This window comes from Amblyomma maculatum, chromosome 6 (assembly GCF_055883805.1).
Source record: "Amblyomma maculatum isolate TAMU_Amacu chromosome 6, ASM5588380v1, whole genome shotgun sequence".
NCBI classification, from domain to species: domain Eukaryota; kingdom Metazoa; phylum Arthropoda; class Arachnida; order Ixodida; family Ixodidae; genus Amblyomma; species Amblyomma maculatum.
Window position 1 is genome coordinate 79,707,053 of NC_139349.1, and position 26,822 is coordinate 79,733,874.

Genomic DNA, 26,822 nt, shown 5'->3' on the forward strand with positions numbered 1-26,822 from the left:
GGTATAATAACGCTATGTCGAAGGCCTGGCGTGTACGCTACACATTGATTCACTGTCATTAATCATTAATTGATGTCACTGCATGCTCCATCTTTTAAGACGGCCTCATTTATGGTAGAATAATTTAGGTCAGGGTGAAAAAAATCTCAAGCCAAATTGGCTCTCCTCTCCCAATTCATACAAAAGCCAGTCACCCCCTAATCGGGGGACTCATTTGCAAAACCGCTACAAGCGCAGCTAGCCTATATAGAGCTCACGATTGCTACAATGCACGCTTTGGGCCAATCCCCAACTGGCGCCCCGCCGATATTGGCTGGATGAACTTTTTACTTCAGCACTCTCCACTTGTCACTGTATTTAGTTACCTTCTCTCCACTAACCCCCTGCTACAGGAAAGCGAGGGAATACAAAGAAACCACTCAGCAGTAGAAACAAACCATGTTTCCAATAAGGCGAATCTAGTTCCACATACTCGCGGGACTGGAAAAAAAAAATAAAAAATCTCCTCCGACCATTCTTACTTCTCACCCAAATGTGAGTGCACGCTAGATCCCCAGGTGATAGAAATTATTCCGGAGCCTTTCACTATGTTGCCTACATCCCTCTCCCTTGTTTCATTCCGCCCTACCTCCCTCCTTTCATGAAGCGGCTAAGACGTCCACCGACAAGTGTGGAAGTTACAGCTCCTTTCCCTTTCCTCAAGCCCAATTTGAAGACCCACGCAACGAAAGGTCTAAAGTGAATTTCCAGCACGCTCATCGTATGGGTGAAGTTGCAATCGCTAGCTGCACTTGAGAAGTTTTTTCAAATGAGCCCTCGTGAAAAGAGAAGAAACGTACGCGGGAAGAAACCGAGTCGTCGCGGGCATCCCCTGCTCGCCGCGCTACTTACAGCCGGGTGGTCTCGCCTGTGATGTCGTCGCCCTCGATGCGGTATATCTTGCCGTACATGACGTACTCGAAGCTGTCCGCTCGCGACGGGCCCGTGTCGGCCGGGTTGTACTCGCCGTCATCGGGGTAGCCGTCTTCGCGAAGAGTGGTCGCAATCACCAGCCGGAACTTGTCACCTACGAACAACGGTAAAAGAGAAAAAAAAAAAATGAACGCAGAAGCTTTATTGCTTGTACTCAGCATTAAGTAGGCAATGCAACTTTTTTTTTTTTTTTTTTCACATAACAGGCGTAGTAACCGCGTTGATACGCTGCTACGAATGTTAGCGTGCGCATCGTTGCTTTGCTGAACAAACGGTTCGTTCGGGCCCTACCAACTACGTCAAAGTTTATGAATGGTGTGAAACAGATCTTCATTTGCGTTGCTGCCCGTCACACAGAAGACATCTTCATGAAAACGCATGAAAGAATGAGTCATTCCGCCTGAACTCGGTATCGGTTAATGACATTCTTTACGAGGCGTATACAACCCCACGCTATCTACGCGGACCAGAAAAATGGGCATAATGATCCTCACCTCCACTTCGAGGGTGCGTCCTCCGTTTATTCGGAAGGTTTTACAAAGGATCCTGAAGCGCGCATCTAGCGATGTTTGTTCGGAGATCCCGGGTCCAGAATTAATACTGCGCCAAGGCGCCCGGCGGCCAGAGCGAAAAGCGTAAAACTTAACAGAAGGGCGCATGCGGCACGCTAGGCTAGCTGACACATGGCTTAAGTACGCTCCACTAGCGCTCATCCAGGTCGTGCAAGTCTCGCGGCATGTACAGCCTTCTTCAAAAGTTTAGAGCCCAGAGGGTTTCCTTTTAAGCCGTACATTATAACTTCTTTATTAATCGTGGAAGTCGTATCCATTGGAGAGGGTAGGACGAACAATCTTGCCTTCAGCAAGTTTGGAAATCTGGAAATGCATTACGAGCCACGTGGTATGGCACAGAAGTAGACCTCCTGGGCTCTAAACTTTTGACAAAGGGTGTACTATTGCCCGTACCAAACAGCTCCATGTGCGAAGGAGAAAGCATGCGAAACGCAGGCCGGGCGAAGGACGACGCACATCGCTGACACAACAAAATAAAAGACTCGCCAGCGTTCCTTTCGCGTTAGGAGCAGACCTTTTTTCCGGCCTCGGTGTAACCAAAAATCGGCACTTCATTCATTACACCCAACAAACCATCGTGCGAGAGCATTCCTCGAGTTGAAAAACAAGCCGGGCTCGTCCCACCCGCCTAGCAACGCCAGGCCGCAAAGACAATGGCGCCGCCGTCCCTCGCTCAAACGACCAACGACGCCGCCGTTTTATCAGCTCTTCCTTTGACCAGCAGGCCAAGGCGTGTGCCCGTTGCAAACATGCTCGGACATACGTGCAGGGCACAAGCGCAGCCAACGCTCTCGCCAATCGCTTCCTGGGGCGAAAAAACAACGCACGAAGTGGAGATTGGCCAGCGGCGAGATTGGCCGTGCTGCCAAAGTCTAAGCCGGGGCGGTTGGGGGGGCATCAACCGCTGGCCAGCTCAGCGCGTGGAAACGCTCTGAAAACGCCGCCCCTCCCATTAACGCGCTCATGTACCGGTCGGCGATTCCGCGCCGATGCCAGCGGACCCCTTATCGGCGCGGAGGCGGTTGACGCGGTCGTAGATGCGCTCCTGTCACATCACGGTCCGATCGAAGAATGGGAAGCATTATTGGAGAGAGAGAGAGAGAGAGAGAGAGAGACATCGCTTTATGAGAAGCTAACGCCCCTAGGCCGAGTTACGTAAGGACAGGTCGTTCACGGAGGGGGCGCTGAAATCGCTGCCACGAGCCACGTCGTCAGCGGAAACGCCCCACTACAGAGTCGGACATCGAACAAGAGCTACACGTAGAGGCACAAGAAAAAAAAAAATAAAGCAATCGGTCTTCCTTCGTGAGACCAGATTGGCTTAATTTTACCCCTCTCTCATCAAACTTCACGATGCACTACACAAGAACGATTCCTTCCATGGAAAGGCTAGTAATAAAGAGCGCTCTGCTCATACGCGGGGCAATAATCGTTGCTTAATTGCCAATAACATGAATGTTTCCATATTTCCTCACATGCACTACTCGCACGGACATGCAAGGCTGGCAAAAAAAAATTAACTGGTCGTGGCGCGTGTTTTGAACACGAAAGCAGAGTTGCAGTGAAATAAACATGGCCAGACCACGACTAACCGTCCTGGGCCGTGCGAAACAGTACTGTTCATGCTTTGCTCTGGTAAAATATATGAAACTGTTTTTTATGGCCTGTCATCCTTCTGTAACTATCTGATGTTTAAAAAGAAATCACGTACTTATATGCGTACTGTCCAGCACTGGCGCCAAGCGACCGCCCAAAGCCAGTCGGAGCACGGCGCTGAAAGACGCTGGAATAAGAGCACCTTAGGCGCATTTAAAGGACAGACTGATACGGGGATCGGAACAAGAGGAACGGTTCGAGGGAACTTCAAATTCTCGACCTTTTAGGCGTCTACATCTTACAAAGCGATTCGCATGATTAGGCTTTCCACCAGACGCCCGCTAAACGTGGACTTGTTCCGAGCAGCGTCGCCACACAACCTCTCCCCATTTCATTTTCTTAGCTCGGGGGACGCGGAGAGGAATCGCTGTGAGAGTATTACATACGCGGTACATTTAATCAACCTTCGTAACGCCTGCCCGCACTGTAACTTCCTCAATGGCCCGCAGCGATGCAGGCCAACAGCAAGCTGGCAAAGGCCAAACACGAGTGTGTCCGCGTGATGCGCAAGGCCACTTACGCTATCGGCCGGCTGACAATACCTGGCACAAAAGAAGAGGGAAAAAGAAAAGCGGCACGCAGCCACACCGACGCTGCCACACCGACCGCGCCGCATCAGATAAGGCGGCCTCGCCGGTCGGAGGAGGGCGGCCGCGATCCCTGCCGGCGGCTAAGAAACGAGTACAACTGCATGGACCTTATGGGAGTCCACGCTTCAATCAACGCCCCCATTGCCAAAGGTTCCACAGTCGCAACGCAACCCCTTTCTTTCGTTCGGCGTCCCTCTTTTTTTTTTTTCTTTCTAATTGCTAAGGATATACGGGCAGTTGCGATAAACATTCCAGTGTACAGACCAGCATCACGTGATTAGATAAGTAACGTGTGTTCAGAAAAATAAATAGCTGACCTAAATCGACAGTTCGTTTGGAGCAGTAAATTCATTATGTTAGAATCGTTTGGGGAAACGCTCTCGGTGCCACACATTATACAGCCACGTGTTATCAAATCAGTGTAGCCAACCTAATTCGACCCTTAAAATTCCTGGACACGTTAATTAGACGACCTTGAAAGCTGACAGAAGCTTTCCGTCTACCTCCACTAACGTCATTCAAAATGCGCGCCGTTATTACCATCAAAAACTCCGGTATCTCCAATCTACCCTCCTGCGCTGTAAAATCGCACCCAGGAATTTCACACTACGATATCTGTCTCTCAAAAGCGCCGAAAGTAGGCCACGTTCTTAACCAGTACTTTAAGCGAGAGAATAACGAACACAGAGTTGAGCGCAAGATAAGAACTTAACGCTGAAAAATAATTTGCCTCCCAAAATATCACATAACGGCGCCACGCATCTAGATCGCAATCCGCAAAAGCCTAAAGGCGGCAGAACACGGAGGTAGATAATCATGCGATAAGAAAATTCGTAAGCTCGCGAAAAAGAAAGAGGGCGCACACAGTTACACCGGATTCGTTTGCAAGAGCACGATACTATAGCGCAGAACGCGAAGAAGCAAAAACGCCATCTCCGAAACCATCAAACCCAGAGAGGAACAGAGTCCGGCGACGGTTGGCGGAGATCCACGAGGGACACGTCGGCTCGCACGGCGGCGGCGGGCGTATTCCAGATGTCAGGACGACGAGCTCAGGAGATGATGGGAGGGGAGGAAGAGAACAGCACAGCAGCGAGTGTCGGCAGCAGCAGAGCGAGTGGCAGCGGCCACGGGCGCCGCAGCTTAAAGCATTTTTCAAAACGCTTATCAGCCCCCGCACGCCAATAGGTCGTGCGCAAAGACAATAGGTGACAAAGCGCGCGAATGGAGCCGATAGGCTGCGCCGAACAGCCAGCCTCCCCCTCCCTCGCCCGCTCCAACGGGCCCTCCCCGATGAAGAACAACGACGATCGCATATTTCGAGGAGAACGCCGGCCGGCAGGGGTCGCTGTGGGCGGAAATTAACAATTAGCCCTGGCTTACACAAAAATTCGCAGCGCGGCCTATATTTTTACACCCAGACATGCTTATGTTTGCCACAGACGTCGATAACCGGAAATCACGCGCAACTATCTGAAGCTTCATGAAGGTCAGTTACAAAAACGGTCTACAGATTTATTGCACACTTATTAGACTATTGTCATCCTTAAGATTAAAATTTGTCTACAAAGCGAAAGTCTAATAATGTACGGCCCTAAATCTACAGACAGTCTATAGTAATTACTGATAACAGTCTATAGACAGTCTATGGACTGGCTAAAGTAATTTCTGTAGGGGATATGCGCTGTGGACTGACCTTCTGCCTCCCTTTCCCAATGTCTTTCTGCCCTTCCCCGTGTATAGGGTTACCCTAACCTGGCATTACCTGATTAACCTCTCTGCCTTTCCTTCATTTCCCTCCATCTCAGCCATGATTTTCGCCCCTCCGTAGTAGCTCAGTGGCTAGGGCGCTTGACTGCTGACCCCACGGACGCGGGATCGAATCCCGGCCGCAGCGGTCGCTCTTCCATGGAGACGAGAAGCAGGGCGCTCGTGTGCTGTGCGATGCCGGTGCACGTTAAAGAACCCCAATCGGTCGAAATTTCCGGAGGCGCATCTTTCATAGCCCGAGTCAATTTTGGACGTCAGGCCTTATAAACCAAACCTAACCTATCAACTGTGAATTTCAACACAAGAGAAAATTTAAAAGCGAAGTGCTGAAATTCGCTGAGAATATTCTGGCTCTGCAACAGGAATGACTCGGGCCTCACGCCCCAATGAAAAAGAGTGAATACAAATATGGATAGCTTGACGTATACAAGTTACGCGTGAAGTGACCATCGTAAGGTATGGTTCTTTACATACCTCACAAAGATCGACCTGACCTTGTGGAAGCCACGGGAGCACTATAGCAAAGCAGAAGCTTGGGCTAGTTGGTGAAGGTTCATAATGGAAAAAACAGTGCAAACAGCTCTGTCTAGTGTTTAAGTTTGCGCTGTTTTTTTTTTTTTTCCATAATGGACACTATACGTTTGCCCTATATACGCTGAAATAACAGTTGACAAAGAATGCGACGGTAAGCCTCAGCCAACCAATGCAGTGAAGCGCTTGACTGACCCGTCAGATACGGCTAAACAGGTACAGATTAATCGAATTAATTTGAACTTCCAGTTTATACGAACAAGGTTTCGGTCAACTTTGATCATGTCGGATTTTTCGATTTAATATGATTTAAGGTAAAGATTTGGTTCGGTTTAAAAACGTCCCAAACCTACTCATTCTATGAAAGACACCACAGTGGAGAACACCGGGTAATTTTGGCTACCTAGCGTCCTTTAACGCGCATTGACATCGCCCAGCATACGGGAGCCATTTTGTCTCCATTGAAATGAGGCCGCCGCAGCGGTATCGAATCTGGGTCAACCAGCTCAGCAGTTTAGCGCCCTAGCTACGGATACCGAGGCCCTGCATCGGGATGGCTTGAGGGTGAAGCTTCGTGCTGGCTACATCCAGCACGGTTGCACCTAAATGACTTCAATGTGAGACAAATGCTGATCTCTATTTTTATCTGTTGCAAGTTTTCCTCGTGAAATAAATTTCAGTCACACAAAAGTGAAAACGACACAAACGATCAGAACGGTGCCCGTAACTGTGTTCTCAACTTGCTGCAATCGTTTCTCACAACAAACGAACTAAATAAAAAACAAATACGTGGGCCGCTCACCAACACCTGCGGGCAAAAAGAAAAAGAAACGAAGGCCTTTCTGCCGCTTCCCGTGGGCGCCAAGTTTACGCCTCCCCCACCACCTGCCACTGGTCCGCGGGTATAAACGTCCACAAATTCCTGGCGCCTAATAAGCACTGCTCATAGAGCGTTCGGTGCTAAAAAGAAATATACCACGACGCACTCTGCATCCTGACTCGGGCATGTAACATATCGTAGGCGGTCTTCCCGCCTCTTCCTTTCCTTATCCCATTTACTGCCTCAATCTCAAGCTCGCGAGAAAGATTATCGAACGGCTCTAAACACGTCGCCGAAAGGAAAGCTCTGCGTGTCCAGATATGCTGCCTGTATCTATACGTGTGCGGAGGCCCGTTCCAAAGCAGTCGCGGCCCGCAAATCGTACGCATCCAGTCGCTAGGATCTAATCTCGGTCACCGCTGCCTTCGAAAGCGCGCGTGCCCGCGCGGCCTTCCGCGGAGTCTCACCGGAGCAGAACAATAACGCAAACCGCACTGAGTGAGAAAGGTGGGAGAGATACGAGAGAGAGAGAGAGACGAGAGAGAGGAGGGGGGGGGGGGGGGGGGGTGAACAGGCACCTGAGTCACGGCCTCCACCAGCGAACCTCGTGATACAACCAGCGGGGATATATATCCGTGTCGATGGTTGCGCATGCGTGTGTAGGATAAAAAGGCGACTCATGTGACTGAGCCGAAGCGGCACGGCCTCGCGAATTTGCTGCAAAATAATAGGTGAGAGAGCGAACAGCAACGGAAGAGAGATTCCAAGGGTTTGTGCAAGGATGTGCGGAGGCGAACAGCGAATAACGCGGCGTACGTAGACCTCGCTCACAATCGAACTGAGAGGGAGAAGTTGGTTGGTTGGTTGGTTTGTGGGGTTTAACGTCCCAAAGCAACTCAGGCTATGAGAGACGCCGTAGTGGAGGACTCCGGAAATTTCGACCACCTGGGGTTCTTTAACGTGCACTGACATCGCACAGCACACGGGCGCCTTGCTTTTCGCCTCCATCGAAAAGCTGCCGCCGAGGCCGGGATTCGATCCCGCGTCCTTGGGAACAGTAGTCGAGCGCCGTGACCACTGCGCCACCCCGGCGGGGCGAGAGGGAGAAGTGACCGTTGCAAAGCCTTGATGCGCATCCTGCACACAGCACAAGCCAACACTTCCCACGGGCATGCCGCCGCTAAATGTACAACTGCGCCGTTCTTACGAGATTCAGGCATTCTTAGTGAGACATCTAGCGCGGATTTCTTCCGAGTCTTGATCGCTTCACCAAGCTTGACAGTTGTGTTGAGATTAATTTCTAGACCGCTTCCGTAGCCTGAGTTCAGGCTTCTTCGGCGAGCAACATTGACTTCTGAGACAGCCCAAACCACAACAGGACACTTCCCCCCGTCCGCTTGAAAGAGATATTTAGAGGCTCGTATTATGTCGCATGACTTGTACATTTTACGAATGGAGTTGTCATTTTCCTCGTCTGCTTCACAGCTGTGCAAAGCGCGTACAAAGTATAATAGCCTGAAAGGACCGTTCCTGTGTCCACTATATATGCTGGCCACGGGGGAAAACCGCGTCCTGAGCTCGCTCTCAGTACTATCCGTATCAGCCAAAGCATTTCCGCTCAGGCTTAATTCGAATTAACGTAGTTCGCGCTTATTTTCCCCATTCTTCTAAATGGCCGTTCTACCCTTGGGCAGGCGTCCAAGAACCGCCGGACAAGCGAGCCACTGCAAGAGCGACGGTCATTCAATGCGATCTCCATTCCGTGTTCGACGCAGTGCCAGACACAGTGCTCTCTTTTGTTCCCCCACTCGAGCGGGCTCTCCAACGGCCGCGTTAAATTCAGGAGGCGACGTAGCCGTTATCTGCGACAGGCCGCAGCGAGACAATTGACCAGCTCGAGCAGCCGAGGCGGCGGACGGCGCGCGCAACGCTGTGTCACCACAGACATGCGACGCCATGTGCAGAGCACCTCCCCTTCTCCACCAATGTGCCGCTCAGATGTACAGGATACCCTGACACTGTGCGCGGAATGCAATACAGAAAACTGACCCTTATGGGACGAATGAAAGAACCCAATACGAACGCGGCCCGGTCAGCCCAAGTCATACACTTATGACAGGAGTTATCAAAGACAAAACACTCTGAAAGAAAGGAAAACGATGCGAGAATTACATAATGCTAACAAACAAAAAAAAAAAGAATAAGAAGAAGAGAAGGGAGCGTGGATGCAATAATGGAAAAAATACTCAAAGCAACGAACTGGGACAAGCAGGTGACGAGAGCAACGTTGCTTGGAAGATGCGGGAAAAAAAATCTCCTGCAGAAGCCGACACGCTGTCGGCGGAATTTTTATGTAAACTTCTAAAGCGATCCCATTACTAGCGGTGAATCTGCACTTAATGACAACGGCTCTCGCAGAAGGTATACGTACAGCCTTTGTCAAAAGTATAGAGCCCAGGAGGTCTGCTTCTGAGCCGTGTAGTGGCTTTCATTTGCCATTACAGGAGGTCCTCCCCAATGTAGAGGGAAGTACAAAACATCTTCCTATTACAAGATTCGGGACATTGGAAATACATTACAAGCCGCATGAAGTGCCTCAGAAGCTGGCCCCCTGGGCTCTACACTTTGGCGAAGACTGTACATCGCCGACTCATTGAGGTAAGCATACCTCCTGCGAGAGCGAACGCTTGTTATAGGGCAGATGAAGCGCCAGTGCAAAAAGTGGGAATCTGTATTCACTAGTCAGGGCCATAAGAACCTCGCCTTTCCAGCGGCACTTACATAACGACTCGTTTGACCAGTTCAACTCTGTTAGGTCAATGAAACGACTGCCGGGGCAAGTCACGATGCGGATGTCAATAGAAGTGTCTTAGATATGCAGCGACATTTAGAGAGTTCTCATGCGGCAACTTCAGAGACATGTCGATTACTTCTAAAAACAAAAAGAAAAGAAAAAAATGGGGGGGGGGGGGGGAGCTGCGCTTGAAGAGAGGATGAGAGAAAAGAGGAAAGGGGAGATATATAAACGCAGTAAACTGCTGCCCAATTCCCTAAACTAGCGTAATCACGGACCGAGCTGATATCCATAACAATAATGGCGCCATCTGAGCCGAAAGACTGGCTTAATTTCACTGACGCCTCGATAACGCATGCGGTGCGAACAATCAAACGTGTCATCGGCAAGGTCGCACTGCTATCACCAAAATCGATTGCAGAGAAGTCACAATGACCAAAAAGCTACCACCCTCCACACAAGCCAAATATAACAAAAATAAGGGGAGGGGCCACACAGGAAACGGCCGCGTTCAGTCATCGCGCAATCTATGCAATGCCTTCTGGTGATAGGAGTGCTGCGACCTTGTATTGATGCGCGCTCCATTCCAAACGTTTTTTGTTACATACACATTGCGATCACGTACACCGCTGCGCGATGGCATTCGCCAGGACAAGATGGCGCGGAACTGCCGCATAAATATGGCAGCCAGCGAGATCTCCATCAATATGGTACGTTCTCACAGCTGCAGCCACACTGACGTATTTGCACAATGACAGCTTGCAAAACAACCAAGTTTTTTGTTTGTTTGTTTGTTTGTTTGTTTGTTTGTTTGTTTGTTTGTTTGTTTGTTTCTTGCCCGAGAGCTTTCATTTCGCGCCACTTATCGACAAATTGAAGTTGAGTAGAAGGGTGGTTAGTATTAGCTCCATTTAACAGCGCAAATGCGAGTCTGGTTGCACGCCTGTGCAAACATCTAGCGTGCAAGCGTTTGTTCTAAAGCGTTTTTAGGTAGTAATAAAAAAAAAACATTGAGGGACACCTCAGCTCCGCCTCAAAAAGACCAAGTAAATAAAGCTGTTCCTTTAAACTATGAAACGAGCGCGAATAAAAAGTATTCGTTAAGAGAGTTGCCTGCTGGGCTAGTGGTATAGTATCCTTAAAAATGTGAAAGCCCTCTGAAAGGCAAGGGCGAGAGAACTGTACCGGGCAGTGTATAATTATTTACCAACTCGATCAATTCGCCGTTTTACTGAAAGATACATGTGAGGCTTCCTTTATCGAAAATAAATAGGATGAGGGTTTCTGACGGCGCGCTCCAATTATGCAAATGACATTTCTCGTCTAAAGCCAATATTTAGTAATTTAGAAAAATATCTGAATTACTAATTAACTGCAAAACGAAACGATGCCTATGGTGCGCAAGACGGCTGACAACTGTATGCAACTGGTTTCGCTCGCCTACCTCAAATGTTTTATTTTTTAACCTATGACTAAATTGTTACCTGGAACATCCTATGTACATTGTCTGACACTAGTTAACAGTCCTGAGCAATGATACATCTAAAACGCGCTTGCAGTGCTGATCGCTGTAATTAATACCATGTTGCATTATAATTCGTTCCGATTATTATATATGCTGCGATATTTCAACCATATAATATTCGCCACTAAACTCGTAAACATTTAATACTGACGATCAATATAGAGGAGCCTCGTTAATATGAACTGACCACACGGTTTCGATTTTATTCAAGATGATGCCTTTGGTCCCATTAACATGAGGTAAGGTAAAAAGGCCCTGCTTCACGCAAACCCCGCCTAATTCGAATGTTCTTTTGCTTGGACTATCGACAGCCTAATGCAACAGGGAACCCCTCCTCCACGTCCATCCCGAATCCTGCCTTGAAACCTCCTGGTGAACTAATTATCTCAGTGCACTGCACACTTGCGGATTTCTTCTCAGCCACAGACCTCACGCCTGGAACTAGCGCATGAAAACACGAGAGCTACAGCGTCAAAAATGCACCGTATAGGTGCAAGAAAATGGCGCCCAGAATAAGCGCCACGAAGGGCATGCTTTTCTTTACATGAAAATGTCAACATGGCCACCTGCGAAACCGGACACAAATGTGGCATACAACGATTCGCCGGTACCGTGTGAAGGCCTACTTCTTTGATATCGCAGGATCGCGGAGTCCACCACGCTAAGCACAGTAAGGAATGTAGCGGCGAATGAATAGTTGCTATCATCGGCCGCGACGTGCCTGAAATGCCACAGTGTGTACCGCGAACACGGTGAAAACAGGTGCGCAGATAATGCTCACACAGCGAGCGGTTTCTATATCTCTCTTTTTCGGTCATTTCGGCAGTAAACAACGTTCACCGAACGACAACACGGATGAAAAATCCGATTCCGGCCGTTGTGTGCACGATACCAGGGAGGAGCGCAGCGATGCGGACCCCCCATAGACAAAAAAAAAATAAAATAAACAAGATGCGAAATTCCGCTACGAATTTCCGCTCAGGAAAACAAAGCACCGCTAGAATTTAAATTCTGGCACACAAAGGGATATGCACCGCTGCCTTCAAAGTAAGTAGAAAGAACTTTGACAAGTGGGCAGGAAAGTCGAACCGTCACCTGACCCGCCCTCAAGTTCGTCGGCTCAAAGGAGCGCCAACAGGCGTCCAAAGATCGCAAGGCAAGCAACGGAAGCAATGATAGCGAAATATATCGAGTTATATTACCAAAACGCGATTCGCAGTATTAATAATTAACCCATGTTTAACTCCGCTAAACCGATTAAGACGTGCAAGACGTGCGAATGTATCGTATGATATGGTTCTGCTTGGCAGTTTAGCATTGAGAGACTGGCAGAAAGTTTGGTAAAGGTTTAAACGTCTTAGTTCATGCCCAGTGTCTGTCACACTTTTCGGCGGACACCTGGCCCACCGGTAAGGAGAGGGAGGAAGGTGGGAGTGAAAGTGGAAAGTGAGAAAGAGGTGCCGTAGTGAACGGCCACGGAGTAATTTCGACCACCTGGGAATCTTTAACGTGCGCTGACATCGCACAGCACACGGACGCCTCTTCGTTTCGCCTCCATCGAATCGCAGCCGCCGATGGTCGGGTTTGAACCAGGGACCTATAGCAAACTAATTTTCAACTCGACTAGCAGGTAGGCGCTAAATGTGAAGCGAAAAGGTATGACGTCACCCTGAATGCTGCACAAAGAACAGTTGAGTTACAGTTTTGATAAGAAAACGATTTTTTTTTTTTTTGCCACTCGCTGCAGACAACTCCTGTCCATGCCACTCATGAACCAAATCAGGATTCTAGAACGTTATGCAAATAAGAAGCAGTACGCATGTTGCTCCTGTAATGTTAAGCGTTCAAACACACAGTTACGTTGAGAATAACCCTAGCGAAAAAACCGTATGAGTCACAATAACCTCAAACAGAGTTCTCATAAAAATTCATACTAACCTCATACAATTTCATATATTTCTCATACGTTGGATGATATTTGTATGAGATTATATGAGAATTACGAGAGTTTAGTATCAGAAATCTGTATGAGGTTATTGTGACTCAGAGTTTTTTCGCTAGGGAAGAGCTGCGACCTCGCTCTAGACGCCAGAACGTCAAGGCCCCCGCAGGTCTTGGTAAAGTCGGAAGGAGGTTTCACAACGACGTGACCGACAGATCGTCAACTACGAGGTATAACTGGTGCATCGTCACGTGTAGCTAGCCAAGCTACAGAAAAAAGAGCGTCCAACAGCCCGAGAGTATTTCGTGCCTTCCAGTATCGCCCACGCAGCGCTAGATAACAGCACATGCGCTGCCATAGTACGCCCCGACACCCTGGAATCCTTCCAATATGCAAGGCCGTTACATGTTCCACATGTTCGATACGCCGGATAATGCGAGAGTGACCTTTGATGTCAATCATGCCGAAGGCCGGAACAATGCTGAGCTCTGATAATCTCCTGGCGGGAGCCTGTCGAAATGCGCTCGCACATATTTTGAGGCGAGCCAGCAGCCATGTAGCTGGGGAAAAAAATTAGCTGTGGTTTAGCTTGTGGTTAAACCTGGAGTTACGCGAGAGCTATCTGGATGGCTACGCTTAGGTTTGGCTTGAAAGTAAAGAGATGGCTTTTGCACATAGTAGTTTACTCTATGGTTTCAGCTTTATTTATGTCATAGGGGGCACTTTTGATCACTAAAATGTGATGAGGCGAAAAACTCTATCGCGCGGTGGTCCGAAACTTTCCACTACGGCACCTCTATCTCTCTGTTTTCACTCCCACCTTCGTGATGACGCGATAGCGTAAGCGACCAGCCAATATATAAAGCCCGACTTTAACCGAGCCTTATGAACGTGCCTGCGTGGCCTAGGGATAACGTGAATACAAAGGTTTTGGTAGGCTGATTGTCACATCAACCCTGATTGTCACATCACCCTCCCATATGAAAGGAGAGGCCCGAGTTGGAAGCTCCTGCCAAGCGTAATGTCAGGAAGACCTACGTCCAGTTAGTGCTCGGCCATGTCAGCTGCCAGCTACCGTCTCCCACGACCTCTTCTTCTTCGTCTTCTTCTTGCGGTTGCTAGGCAACGGCTCAAGGCCAGTGCGACCACGAAAAAAGTGCGATCACGGCGAACAGGCAAAGTGGCTGGCATAGTGTAGCTCTCGCTAATATATATATATATATATATCAATGTTAAACCACTGAGTGAAAGAACCAGAGGAACGTGCGCCCTCAAGCCATAAAACTAGAATCTGGACATCAACTTAAGACACATTTGCGAAGACTGAGTTTTGTTACGCTGCAGTAACCACGCTTGAAGCATACCTCAGAAGCAAGAGTACAAAAACCTGCTGCAGAGGCAACGCTTCCAAACACAACGGGAACAAAACAGGATTTCTTTTTATTATTTTCTGTAATATACTACGACGCGTCACCTAGAACGAGGCGAGGTGCAGATGCGAAATGGCTGCCTCTGCAAAGTTGTGGTGAGGGCGCCCGAAGGGAGCTCCTCGACCTCAACTTATAAGGTGGAGTCAAAGCAGGAAGCTGGGGCTAGCTGGTGGTCGAATAAAATAATCAAGTAAGAAAAACAAATGAACAGCGAGTGAGGCGGCCAAATTTTATTTTGCGGTTGAGGTGAAAGCCGAAGTGTTCAGCCCTGCCTACAGCAGCCGAACGCAACCACTGAGCCACCGCGACGCCCCGAAAAGCGGCAAAGTAAGCGAGTGAAAAGGCCACCCTTGCCACGACTTCGGGGCGCTTCCACCACCACCGTATCGCACGTGCATGCGCCCGGTCGATCGCGACCGCACGGAGCAGCTGGAAACGTGCGCCGTAGAATCTGACCATCGCGCACGCGTTAGGCCATTTGGCTAATCACGTTTTGCACCGTGTACGGCGTTACTAAGGCAGCCATACGAGTGCGCTTCTCCAAACACACGAAGCCGGCACACTGCCTGCACGGGGGAGGGGAAGGGGGCCCGGCACTAACTTTTGCAACTTAAAAGGAACATGCGGATGTAATCAATAGAGAGACAAAGACTAGTGGAAAAGCGACAGCCACTGGTATTTCTTGCACGCTGACACAGAGCAGATAGAGAGAACGCAGGGCTTTAGCATACATTGTCGTACACTGTTATCGTCTACTACACCAACAGCGCATGCGCGCACAGCACCATCTGAACATGCATGCGTTGCTGGCTGGCGGCAGATAAAGTGCAGTACATTGTAGCGGCATAACATCTACCAAATCTATTTATATTTAAATTTTAAGCGATCAATTCATTGGGGAATATTCCGTAAGTCATATGCATTGAGGAAACAACGAATACCAAATATGACTTCTGACCGCGGGCTAGGGCTTTAAAGAGAAAGTCACAGAAGAACAATGCGATCCGTGCGGTGGTGTATGCCTTCAGAGCCTTCTCGCCGTTTACGTCATCCGCCACCGCAGCTTCAGCTTCTAGATGACCCATTGGAGTCTGTTTCCTGTCAACATAGGGTTGTGGTATCGCGAGGCATCTGACTGTTGGATGAGAGTGCGTAAAGACTTTTGGAAGCTGGGAGTCGGTTCGTGGGTGGTGGTGAGACGCTCGTAGATGGGTGCTGCAACTTCCGAACTCGGAATTAAGGCACCCAGGAAGGTGGAGAAGGCCAGGAGAGAAAGGAAAACGCTGCCGCACCGGTGACGAAGTCAAAACTCTGAGGCGTATTGAATTTTGTCGTTCAATGGATTACAGAACGAGTCTTGGACGTGTCTACTGAATGCTTTAATCTTTGTCAGAAACCGGTTGACACCTCTTACCAGAAATAGCCTCAAAAAACGGTCAGCATGCTGCCCAACCACTTATGTCCCCTTTAGAAAACTGGCCAGTTAGCTGAACCGCAAGTGGAACCCACCACATTCCGCATAGAAGGGGCGCCCCTTTACCACCCTACAAAACGGTGACCACCGGTAGCAACGCAAAAAAGAAAAACGCCGGTTTCTCTAGCAAAAAGGGACATCCACTTCGTTGCGACACTTCTTTCTACATTTGTCTAAGACAGCCGCTCCAGCCTGGCAACAAACGCACATGCTGGTCAAGTCTGACGGGGCACTAAGTGACCACACCGCTTCCAAAGCGTCCCCTATTTCTGGAGAGCTAGTGAGCCACATTTTTCCTGCTCGACATCGCCCGACGTCATGGCCACGTCTGGTGGTCCTCATCTCCCACTTGTTGGATAACCACCACACTGCGCCGAGCTCCAACGACCCGACGCCGCCGCTCTGTGGTTAAGGCGTTCGGCTGATGAGCCCCGAGGCGAAGCGTGTACGCCTGTTCTCTGAGACGCCAGTGGATGTCGAAGAACCCCATATTGGTTGAAATTACTCAGCAGACCTCCAGTATATGGCGCTTGTTCTCACTGCCGCTACTGTCCGGTCCAAATTTCCACTGGCAGTTAACACCGAAGAACCCCCCCCCCCCCTTCCTTCTTTCCGCAGCCATCGCTGAGAAATGCAAAATAAAAACGCGGTGTACCGTCGCGCCCCGCTAGTGACGTCGCGCCGGTGAAGTAGAAAAAGGGGCGAATACGGGAAACCGTCACGAAATGGAAAGAAATAAGGGACAACCTTCCATTCAAGACAGAGACGGTATGGAGGGAACAGAGTGCAGCCGTGTTCCTCCGCGTAACAGCTCCTTCAAAACGAAAGCTCAAATAGGAAAATGCTCAGCAAAAAGAAAAGAAAGAAACCTAATGGAGGCCCCGGACACAAGAAGAAAGGAATGGAAACTACTGAATAAACGAAGAAGACACCGTTCAGCGGCGGCCAGCTCCGCGACCAAACCGGGCCACCGCAAGAGGTATGGGCGCATGGAGACGCCAACTGTGATGGCGGTGTGCTTTCTGGCAATGGTACGAAGACAATGGCCAGACGTGCCGTTGCGAGGGGACACTGCTCGTATATACCGCGTCGCTCGGCCGCGGTCACCCCGGGCGACAGGGAGGGCGGGACGTGATTCCAATGCGCGGACATGGGGCCCTAATCGACGCCACCACCGCCTCCGATGCTGCAGAGCGGCGGGCCGCGCAAGGTGCTTTCACCCGAATTAAGCGAATGAATAAGCCGCCCGTGCAGCGGCCGTGTACAGACCCACAAGAGCCCGTACGACCCTCGAGGGGAGGGCACCCCCTCAGCCCTCTACGGCCTCCGCTGTACCGTCACTTTCGGGTACTTTTCTAGATTGCCGTTTTCTTTTTTCAAGACATTTTAATTCTCCTCTCACCTAGCTATCTTCGCCTAGCACGGCAGCCTTATGTCCTGTCCTGAATGTCCTTTTGCTGCTTCCCCCATTAGGCCTCTGTCAGTTATGAATTAGTTGCCCTATAGTGTGTCCCGGGCTTTCAGACTCTTGCTACGTTCAGCAGCTCTCTCTCTCTCTGACTTCCTCCTCACCCTTGACGTAAGAAGCTGCGTTTTTGCATTACCGAGGCGCTTATAACATGCGCCTATCGGCAGTGCCTGCATTAAGTATTCCAGGGAAGCTGCGCAGTGTTCTACTAGGAGGATGCGTTATTAATGCACGTTAAAAACAAGAAAGACGAGGTCAGTGCGCTTCCTTTTAATGCAGCAGGCCGCTTTTTCGAAAAAATAATAATTGCTTCCACCAGGAACCAAGTGGGTCGGCGACCGCGTATAGTTAGTGTGAGAAGTAAAAAGCTAACGCGACCTGGTCAGGAATGCGTATAAGCAACGTCGCTAGTTAAGCGCCCCAGAACAGACCGCCAAATCTTGCTGCTCTCGTGTCTTCTTTCACGTCGTCCTGGACATATGAAAACTCGTCAAAGAAGGAGAGAAAGCTTTTGGCAACGGCCATGATGTACCGACCGCCGCTAAGACTAGTTAAACCGCTAAGCTTAACTGATCGGCTGCTAATAATGAAGACTGGAGAGGATGGCTTCGTACTCGAGCGGTTCAGAGTCGAGCGGCATGCGTGCTTTCAGCAACGCTGCCACGGGACCCGTAAAGCTCCCAGCAGGACGGTTAACTACCCGTTCAGTGCTTTAGTTTTACGAACTTTAACTAATCTCCCAGCGCACGACGCGCCTCAGTTAACGTGAGAAGAGATAGAGACAAAGAATAAGGCGTCCAACAAGAGGTCAAAGAAAATCCGCAACTCTTCAATGCATCCCGTAGGGGCTGTGACAATGGGTTGTACGTGTTTTAAGCGGTAGACATGGCTGAGGATTCTAGCGCAGAAAAAAACCTCGGCGTCTATAGCACGAGATCACAGTCTGAGATGCATATTCGCGGGGCGAATGAAGCTAACGGGGGCCCATGTACGCATGCTACAAAAACACAATAAAATTAGTTGTGGTTTAGCTCTGGTTAACCATAGCTGAATTGCGAAAGCAACGGTGGAAACTTCTTTGGCCTGCTACATTATTCCCCAATCATGCCCTATCAGTGTAAGGTCTCACACTTTAAGAGTATGACGCGAGAGCTTAAGCTACCAGCCTACATATAAAGTCACGTTTCAACCACATGCCTGCGCGTCGTAGGGGTAATGAGAATGCAAACGATCCTGGCAGGCTAATTCTGATATCACCCTCCCATATGAAAGGAGCGACCCGAGTTGGCACTTCCTGCCCGTGGAATAGGGGTAACGTGAATTCAAATGTCACGGCAGGCTGATTTTTTTCATAAGGAGACCGTAGCTACGCTTCTTCACGGCGTAGCTGAGGCCACCAGACGTCTGTCGGAGTATTGCTTTCGCAACAAAAAAAAAAAAAAAATGTCCACAGGTTGCTCCCTTAGAAACTCGCAGTGCGCGCGCGCGCGCGCACACACACACACACACACACACACACACACACACACACACACACACACACACACACACACACACACACACACACACACACACACACACACACACACACACACACACAGCATGTGGAAGCCTCTCTCGAGGCACGACACGCTGAAAATCTCAGGAGAGTCAAGGCCGTCCCTAATCGCAGCTACGGCGACAGGGGGTTCACATCGACACTGCGATCACAGAACGGCAGGAGGTAACATCCTTCCCCTCTCTCCTCATCCTCTTGCTTTCAAGCATATGCTGCCCCTCCACCTACAACGCGGCCACTCTTCCCACAACGACCCGCAGTCGTACAGCCATTGTTCTGGACAGCAGGCCACTCGAACGCGCCCAATGCCCAAGACAAAACGGTCCGGATAAGCGCCGCCGGCAACGTGGAGCCGGCGCTAAAAAGGCGCGACGCGGTCGAGTAGCCACTACACAGCCTCGAGGAGGTGTTTGCCGAAGACGCCTTCAAAGCCGGCCCAAGAACGACGCACCGTCGAGAGGGGAAGAAAAGAAACTGAACGCACGGGCTGATCGAGCGCTAAGAGGTTTCAACACGCACGAAGAAAAGGATTCCCAGATAGACTAGATTGCCGAATGCAAACAAACGGTGGACTGAGTGAGAAGGAGACAGTCAAGCACACGTCCGGGATAGATGAAGCGTACCTGCCTGCAGTGCACTGGTCCGAGAAGCGAAAGCTTCTAGCACTCGCGAAAAGAGAGAGAGAGAGACAGAGAGAGAGAGAGTTTCACAGTAGCAATGAATTAATTGAAAGCAAATCGAAGGTTACCGTTGCGAGTTGGAGGTTTCGCGAAAAAAAAAAAAAAAAGCGAAATGTGACTGACAGGTCGAAGTTTCACTCTCCCTCGAACCTTCATACTTCTGCTCTGCTCGGCCTCAGCACGTGTACGGGCTATTAAACTGCGCATATTACTTTACATTCAATATCCGCACACCTGTCTCAGCCGGCTACTATCCATTTTGGTTTCACACGCGCTTCCAAGCACACGCCCACGCTGCAAGTCATGTACTGTCAAAGAAGCCACGCTCTCTCTCATAGTGACAGTGACGCGACCTCCCCACAAAATTCCAACAGGTTACTTTTATTAAAATGCGATCGCTCAGCGCAGCATCGATAAACATAAATGATAGCACAAGGCTACTTTGTTTATCTTTATGATGGCAAACTGGTTCACTTACAACTCGCCAATAAAAAATAAGCCCTCCGTTTCCCCCACCCACACTTCCTATACGTGACGATAACGGACGCAGGAAGCGCTGCTGTGGGGGTAAAGGAAAAAGATAGGAGTTCGCATTATGCAAGGCTCCGTACGTACTCCGCAGGGCTCGTTTGCAGCGCAGTGCTGTCACAATCTCTGTGCGCCGTTCCACTCTCCGAATGCTTTCCGTGGGCGTAATCGATGAGCGAGGGATTTTTTTCTAGGAACGGACCCGGCATTGTCTCGAGCAGCGAAGAACAAGGGCAGGCAGGCACCGCGTGCAATGTCGAGCGATAACGGGCATTCGCTTCCTTCCCTCGCGGTGACGAACACCGCGTGCGCGCTAGTACGCAGCCTTGCGGACGCCCTACTGTCAAGAACACTGCACTCGAGATCGAGGAAGAAAGTGCGGACGACGCAATGATACCGGTTGCGAGGTCAGTCCGCAGCAGGGAAAGGAGTTCTACCCGCCGTGTCACCCTGTTTTTTTTTTTTTTTTTTTCGTAAAACAACTCTTCTCAATGCCCAAGGCGAGGAGAAGCGGCGCGCGCGTTCAAAAATGAAGTTATTCCCCTCCACTAGCCCCATCTTCAAAGGTAATTGAACGCAGTTCATTCACCTTAGGGTACGGATTGCACTAACAGCCGTCCTCGAAGATATTCTGAGTAAGCTACACACAATACCCAGGACCTCGGCCGCACATCGCCGCTATTCAATTTCAATTAGTACAAGCTCCCAAGGACTGAAGCTTCTGGACATCCCTGCAGCACGCCAGCATCGTTGTTTTCTTTTTTAATTGAATGCCCATCTAGTATGTCCACATAACCCTATCCGCCATTTTTCTGTACCTCAGAAAGCATAGGTCCCCGTACCGAGAACGGGCGGTTATCACCACCTCGTCAAAAGCTCGGTGGCCAAAAGAAAGTTCTGCGCTGATTCAAGTTCCAAAATGCTAAGATGACAACAGAAAGGCATCAGTCGGGCCAAAGCGACTGTGGGAATCGCAGCCCCCCCCCCCCCCCCCCCCCCCCCACCCCTACTCCCTCCGCCTCTAGCTCAGTAGAACAGCGCGGTAGGAGCGACTTCCTCCATGTTCCTCACGAGGGGCGAAAATAGGAGGACTTATGTCATGCCGCACGCACCACCCCGTGCTACGAGATCTCTCCCGCACAATGCTACAAGTGTATTTCAGTGCAACGAAGCCGCCTTTATTGGCAGCGTAGCCCGCACTACCAATTCTGTCACTGAGGGCGTCTAAACGGAAGCAAACGCAGACAGAGGACGCAGATAACAGCGGGGTGGGTGGAATGAGACGAGGGGGGGGGGGGATTTGCAGACTAAAGCGAGAGCCGGGAAGTGTGAAAAAAAAAAAAAAAAAACGCTCAAAACGATGAGCCCGGAATGTACCGCGTCCCACGTCATCCACTGCTTGCTTTAACACCCCCTCCCGGAAAACGATATAAAAAAAAACAAAAATAAAAAAATCACGCCAATTCCTTCAGCAGCACTCGCGTCCTGACTAGTCAGTCCGCACGCAGGGCCTATTCCTCCGGCCCGTTATCGATGCCGTCAACTTGAAAGACAAAGCAATCTAATCGGCACCACTAACGGTCACTATCGCCCGCTCGCCCGCGCACGCGTTGCCTAACGACGATGCGAGCTCCAGAGAATGACTGTACCAAGTGCGGCCGCCCTCTCCGAACTGGCAGTGCAGAAGGTGCCGGCACTTTCTTTCCCAACCTCTGCTCGCTGCGCCGCACGCGTCAATGCAACCACGAGAGCAAGCTGAAACACATAAAATGAAAATGAAGAGCACCATAGAATATAGCCCGCGCCCAATGAAGTGTGCGAAAACTTATCACCCTCCCATGGGCAGATTCCGGACCCGAACAGATTTTTCTTCGACTATATACGCTAAGTTCTCATTTGTAGGAGCACGACTTCGTGTGGTACTATACCAACCAGTGTCGTGACGCTGGGGCTACGTCGACCCGGCCTTCACTTGGTAGCGTGCAGAGACTCCGGGTTGAAGAAGGACTGAATCTTCGAAGTTGGTAAAATATGTACAAGCAGGTTTACTGGCACTTTGAGAAAACGTATTTACAAGAATATTTACATGAAGAAGAAGGGTACATCAGCAAAATGACAAGCGTTAAGAGTTCATAGCGAGAAGCGACTGGATGAGCCGTTTACCCAGGGCCCAGAGCGACATTTCGTGCTCTGCAGCGTCCTTAAAACCCCCCTATGTCCAGCCCCTCTCTGAAGATGTTGACCAACCAAATACAGGGCACGCCCCTCAGGTATCGGCATCCAATCGAACACATCACTGCACTGATGGTCTGAAGCACTGACTGGTCCGGCATTCATTCGTTGGGCGTGATCACTTGTTGGCGGGAAAAGCTTGGGAACGGCGAGGAGAGGAGGTACATTTCTATTCTTCAGCAAAGAAACCACAGGCTGGTTCTGACAAGGGGTTTTACTTCTCAGAAACCCGAGTGCACGTGGCGCCGCATAGGGCTCCCAACATGGTCCCTTTTCGACAATTGCAAATCTTTCCTGCATTCCCGGGAAATCACTTAATGGCCGTATGAGTCATGCTCCTTTCTTGTCCTGCACGTCAGCGGACATGTCACTCTGTCGTCTCCTTTGGATAGGAGGCATTCATCACTGGAGGATAGCACTTCTCGACTGGAAGGGTGAACAAAAGAAAGCACTTCCTGCTATTTCCCGCAGGGGGACGTTTCTTTGTGTTTTTCCAGACGTTCTCTTGACAGGGTCAATTTGGCATTTGCAGGTTGTCCACAAAGCAAAACATGCTTACAAAACAGGATTCCTGGAAACAGGCTCACTTAGAGCCATTGGACCATCACCACATATTCACAAAACTTATCCATGCCCACAGGCGAACAATAGAGCGCGCAATTGCGGATGCTTGGTCGTAACAGCCTCCTCCCCCGCCAGAAGAGTCTCGGAGGGCAGCAGTCCCAGCTGCTGCATGAAGAGACGACTTAATGGCCTGCACGTGAACGCTTGAAGCTCGCTGTTGCTTGTCGCGTTGTCTTGATTGTTGTAGGCCAAATTGCTCGAGCTGTCTGAAACTCAACCACATGTCGAAGCAAGCACTCGGCTCCCGTCTGAAGAGACCAGGTCAAAAGAAAACTGCCATTGTTGTTCGAGAAAAGCCCACTCTCAAGACGTTCAGGACCCACGTATTCCTAGAAAACCAAACGTGCTGCTTTACATAGTCACACATATACAAGCGCACGAAAAAAAAAAACCTGATTATCAATTTGGATACATGGTGAGGAACATCTCGGACCGCTTAGAAAGAGCGGCTAAGCGCGTCCGCATTCCCATTTAACTTCCCCTTTTTGTATCTTATTTCAAAATTGTACTGCTGTAAAATCAAGCTCCACCTAAGAAGGCGACTGTTCTTCGATGTCGCAGTTTGCAGCCAAGCCAGGGGACAATGGTCCGTCTCTACGGTGAATTTGGCCCCTCCAAGATAGCACTGCAAATTTTGAATGGCCCATACAATGCAAGCGCATTCTTTCTCTGACGCGCAATAAGCCCTCTCTCTAGAACTCAGTTTTCTGCTCAAGTAGAGCACGGGGTGCTCATTACCGTCGTCATCTCTCTGGCAGAGAACAGCACCTAACCCTCGATCACTGGCATCACACTGGACCGTGAATTCTCGGCCATAGTCTGGAGCTCGCAATACCGGACGGCTAATCAGCACAGCCTTCAGGTTTACGAAGGAGGCTTCCTTTTGTTCTTCCCAGACTACATTTGTCGGTTCTGTCTTGCGGAGAGCGTCGGTCAGAGGGCTAGCCAAAGATGAATAGTTAGGGATGTAGTGATTGTAGTATCCCGTCAGACCCAGGAATGCTCGAATTTCCGTCTTCGTGCTCGGCCGCGGGTAGTCTGCTACCGCAGAAATCTTAATCTCGCTAGGTTTCCTGAAACCTTGACCTACATTGTGACCCAAGTAGTCCACGGTCGCCCTTGCCAGGCAACATTTCTCGGCCTTTACGGTTAGTCCAGCTTGACGCAAAAGGCTCAGTACAGCTCTTAGATGTACCATATGGTCCGCCCATGAGTCGGAAAAAACCGCAATGTCGTCTAAATAAGGCACCGCGAATGTTTCACACCCCTTTAAAACCCTATCCATGAGTCGGGAAAAACAAAATGGAGCATTTTTGAGCCCGAAACTCATCATTGTTGGCTGGTAGCTGCCCGTCGGAGTGACGAAAGCCGCGTATCTGCTGGCGCGTTCAGTGAGCGGTACTTGCCAGTATCCTCGAGTAAGGTCCAGCGTAGTCACATATGCCGCTCTACTGACCTGTTCTACTCTCTCCTCAATATTCGGAATAGGATACACTTGATCCCTGGTGAGAGAATTTAGCTTTCGGTAGTCTACCACAGGCCTAGGGTCTTTACCTGGAGATTCTACTAAGATCATAGGCGAAGCATAATCGCTTTCCGAGGGTTTTATTACTCCCAATTCCAGCATGCGAGTTACTTCCCTATCCAGAATTTCTCTTTGCCTTGGAGAAAATCGGTAGCACCTTGATCGCACTGGCACGTCTGAAGTCAGCTCAATATCGTGCTCAGTCAAATCAGTTCTGCCTGGCCTGTCCACGAAGCAGGCCTCAAACTCTGTTATTATCTCGCCCAGATCGGACAGCTGGGATTTCTTTAGTTCTCCTCTCTGCTCCGTCTTTTTGAGAAGCTCCTGAGCGTTGCTTCCCTTTCCGCTGAGGCAAATCAAGTTATCCCCCATCTCCTCGGGAAGGTTTAACGTTAGATTTACCACGGCTTCCTTCTGCACATAAGGCTTCATAAGATTGCAATGATAAATGCGCACTGCTTTACGCCTATCGGGGATTTTCACTGCGTAGTTAGTGTCAGAAAGCTCTGCAACGACTTTAGCAGGTCCTTCCCACTGTACTTCGAGCTTATTCTTGGGATCATTGGCTTGCTCCATAGCTAAGTCCTCTCGGGTTCCACTTAAAAGTCTCGTGAGATTACTAGACACTGGCGGCAAGAGGTTACTCTCAAGAACGTCCTCATTCCGCGTCTCATCAAGCTCACTTTCAAGTTGACATATCTGAGATGCCTCGCTCTCAAAGTTTTCTGACCTGCTATCTTCCGCATTTACCACTGTTTTAACTGCCGTTTCCTCCGCTGTGGATTTTTCTGGAATGAGCAGTGTAGCTAGTTCTCGCGCCTTTGAACGTGTTAAGGCTTGCACAACTCTGTCTCCGAAAAGGATGCCCCTCTTTCGCAGCAGCATGTCCGATTTGTTGGAGAACAAATACGGATAGCACTTAGGAAGCTTTCCTGAAACGGCAGCCTCGGTTGTTAATTCGCCGAAAGGGCCCTCGATGACCACGTTCGCGATCGGCAAGCACACACTCTGTTCCTCAACTACCTGTCGGATCCATGCACACTGTCCTGTATAGTCGGAAGGCGATACATACGCCGGATGGACAACATCCATCGTTGCGGCCGAATCGCCCAGTACCTTGCAAGGCTTCCCGTTGACTACTAGGTCATGCAGGTAGGGTTCTAAAAGCTGCATATTTTCATCGCAGTCCCTGACATACGAGAAAGCAATCTTTTCTTTCCGGCAGTTGACGGCAATGTGACCCTGCTCATTACACCTAAAGCATGTGAGCGGCTTCCTAGCCTCAAGCTTATTCTTTGTGTTCTGTGCGTTGGTCACTTCCCCACTTTTCTCACTGCCGTCCTTTCTAGGGAATTTGCCTGAAGAAACCTTCATTTCTTCGTTTCCAACTCTAGCAAAGTGCCTTTCCTGACGGTTATTCACCCTCAACTTGGGATCGCGGGGCCTATCCACTGCTGGGTTGCTGAATTGTCGGCGCGAAGCATACTCCTCAATGAGTTCGGCAGCTTCAGTTGCCGACTTAATTTCGCCTCGGTCCTGTAACCAATTTCTTTCTTTTTCTGGGAGGCAGTTATAAAACTGCTCCAAAAGAATTCGCTCGACTACAGCGTCCCTATCACTGTAGGAATCAGTGCTCTTTAGCCACTCGCCCAAATTTACTCTTAAATTGTACAGGAATTCAGGGTAACTCTCGTCCCTGGACTTAGTAGCGTTCCGAAAACGTTGTCTGAACGCCTCGGCGCTAAGCCTATACTTTCTCAGAAGGCAAGCTTTGACCTTCTCGTAGTTGTCCGCGTCCTCCTTGCTTAGCCGCGCGACAACCTCCGCTGCCTCGCAGGGCAGAACCGTCAATAATCTCTGAGACCAAGTGTCTCGCTGGAAGGACAGTTTTTCGCAAGTTCGCTCAAAGTTAGCCAGATACAGACCGATATCCCCTGATATCACATATGGCTGCATGTACTTTGACATCTTGAAATCTGTCTCCTTGTTGAGAAGAGGTACCGCTAGCTGGGGACAATCGCCCGACCTCTTGCTCAACTCTAGTTCTAATTTCCGGAGCTCAATGTCTAGCTTCTTTGCCTCTCTTTCCCTCTCACGTTCGCGCTCCTTTTCCTCTTTTTCCCGCTCTTTC

The 26,822-nt window shown here is 49.8% G+C and overlaps 1 protein-coding gene across 1 annotated transcript in view; it reads right to left on the reverse strand.

The window, feature by feature from the left end:
• Polr2H (DNA-directed RNA polymerases I, II, and III subunit Rpb8) overlaps nucleotides 1-26,822 on the reverse strand; it is a 131,135-nt gene that overhangs the window by 33,718 nt on the left and 70,595 nt on the right. Inside the window, exon 3 of the mRNA XM_084607008.1 lies at nucleotides 892-1,066. Within this exon, the coding sequence (XP_084463134.1) occupies nucleotides 892-1,066 (175 nt within the window). The remainder of the gene's footprint in view (nucleotides 1-891; nucleotides 1,067-26,822) is intronic.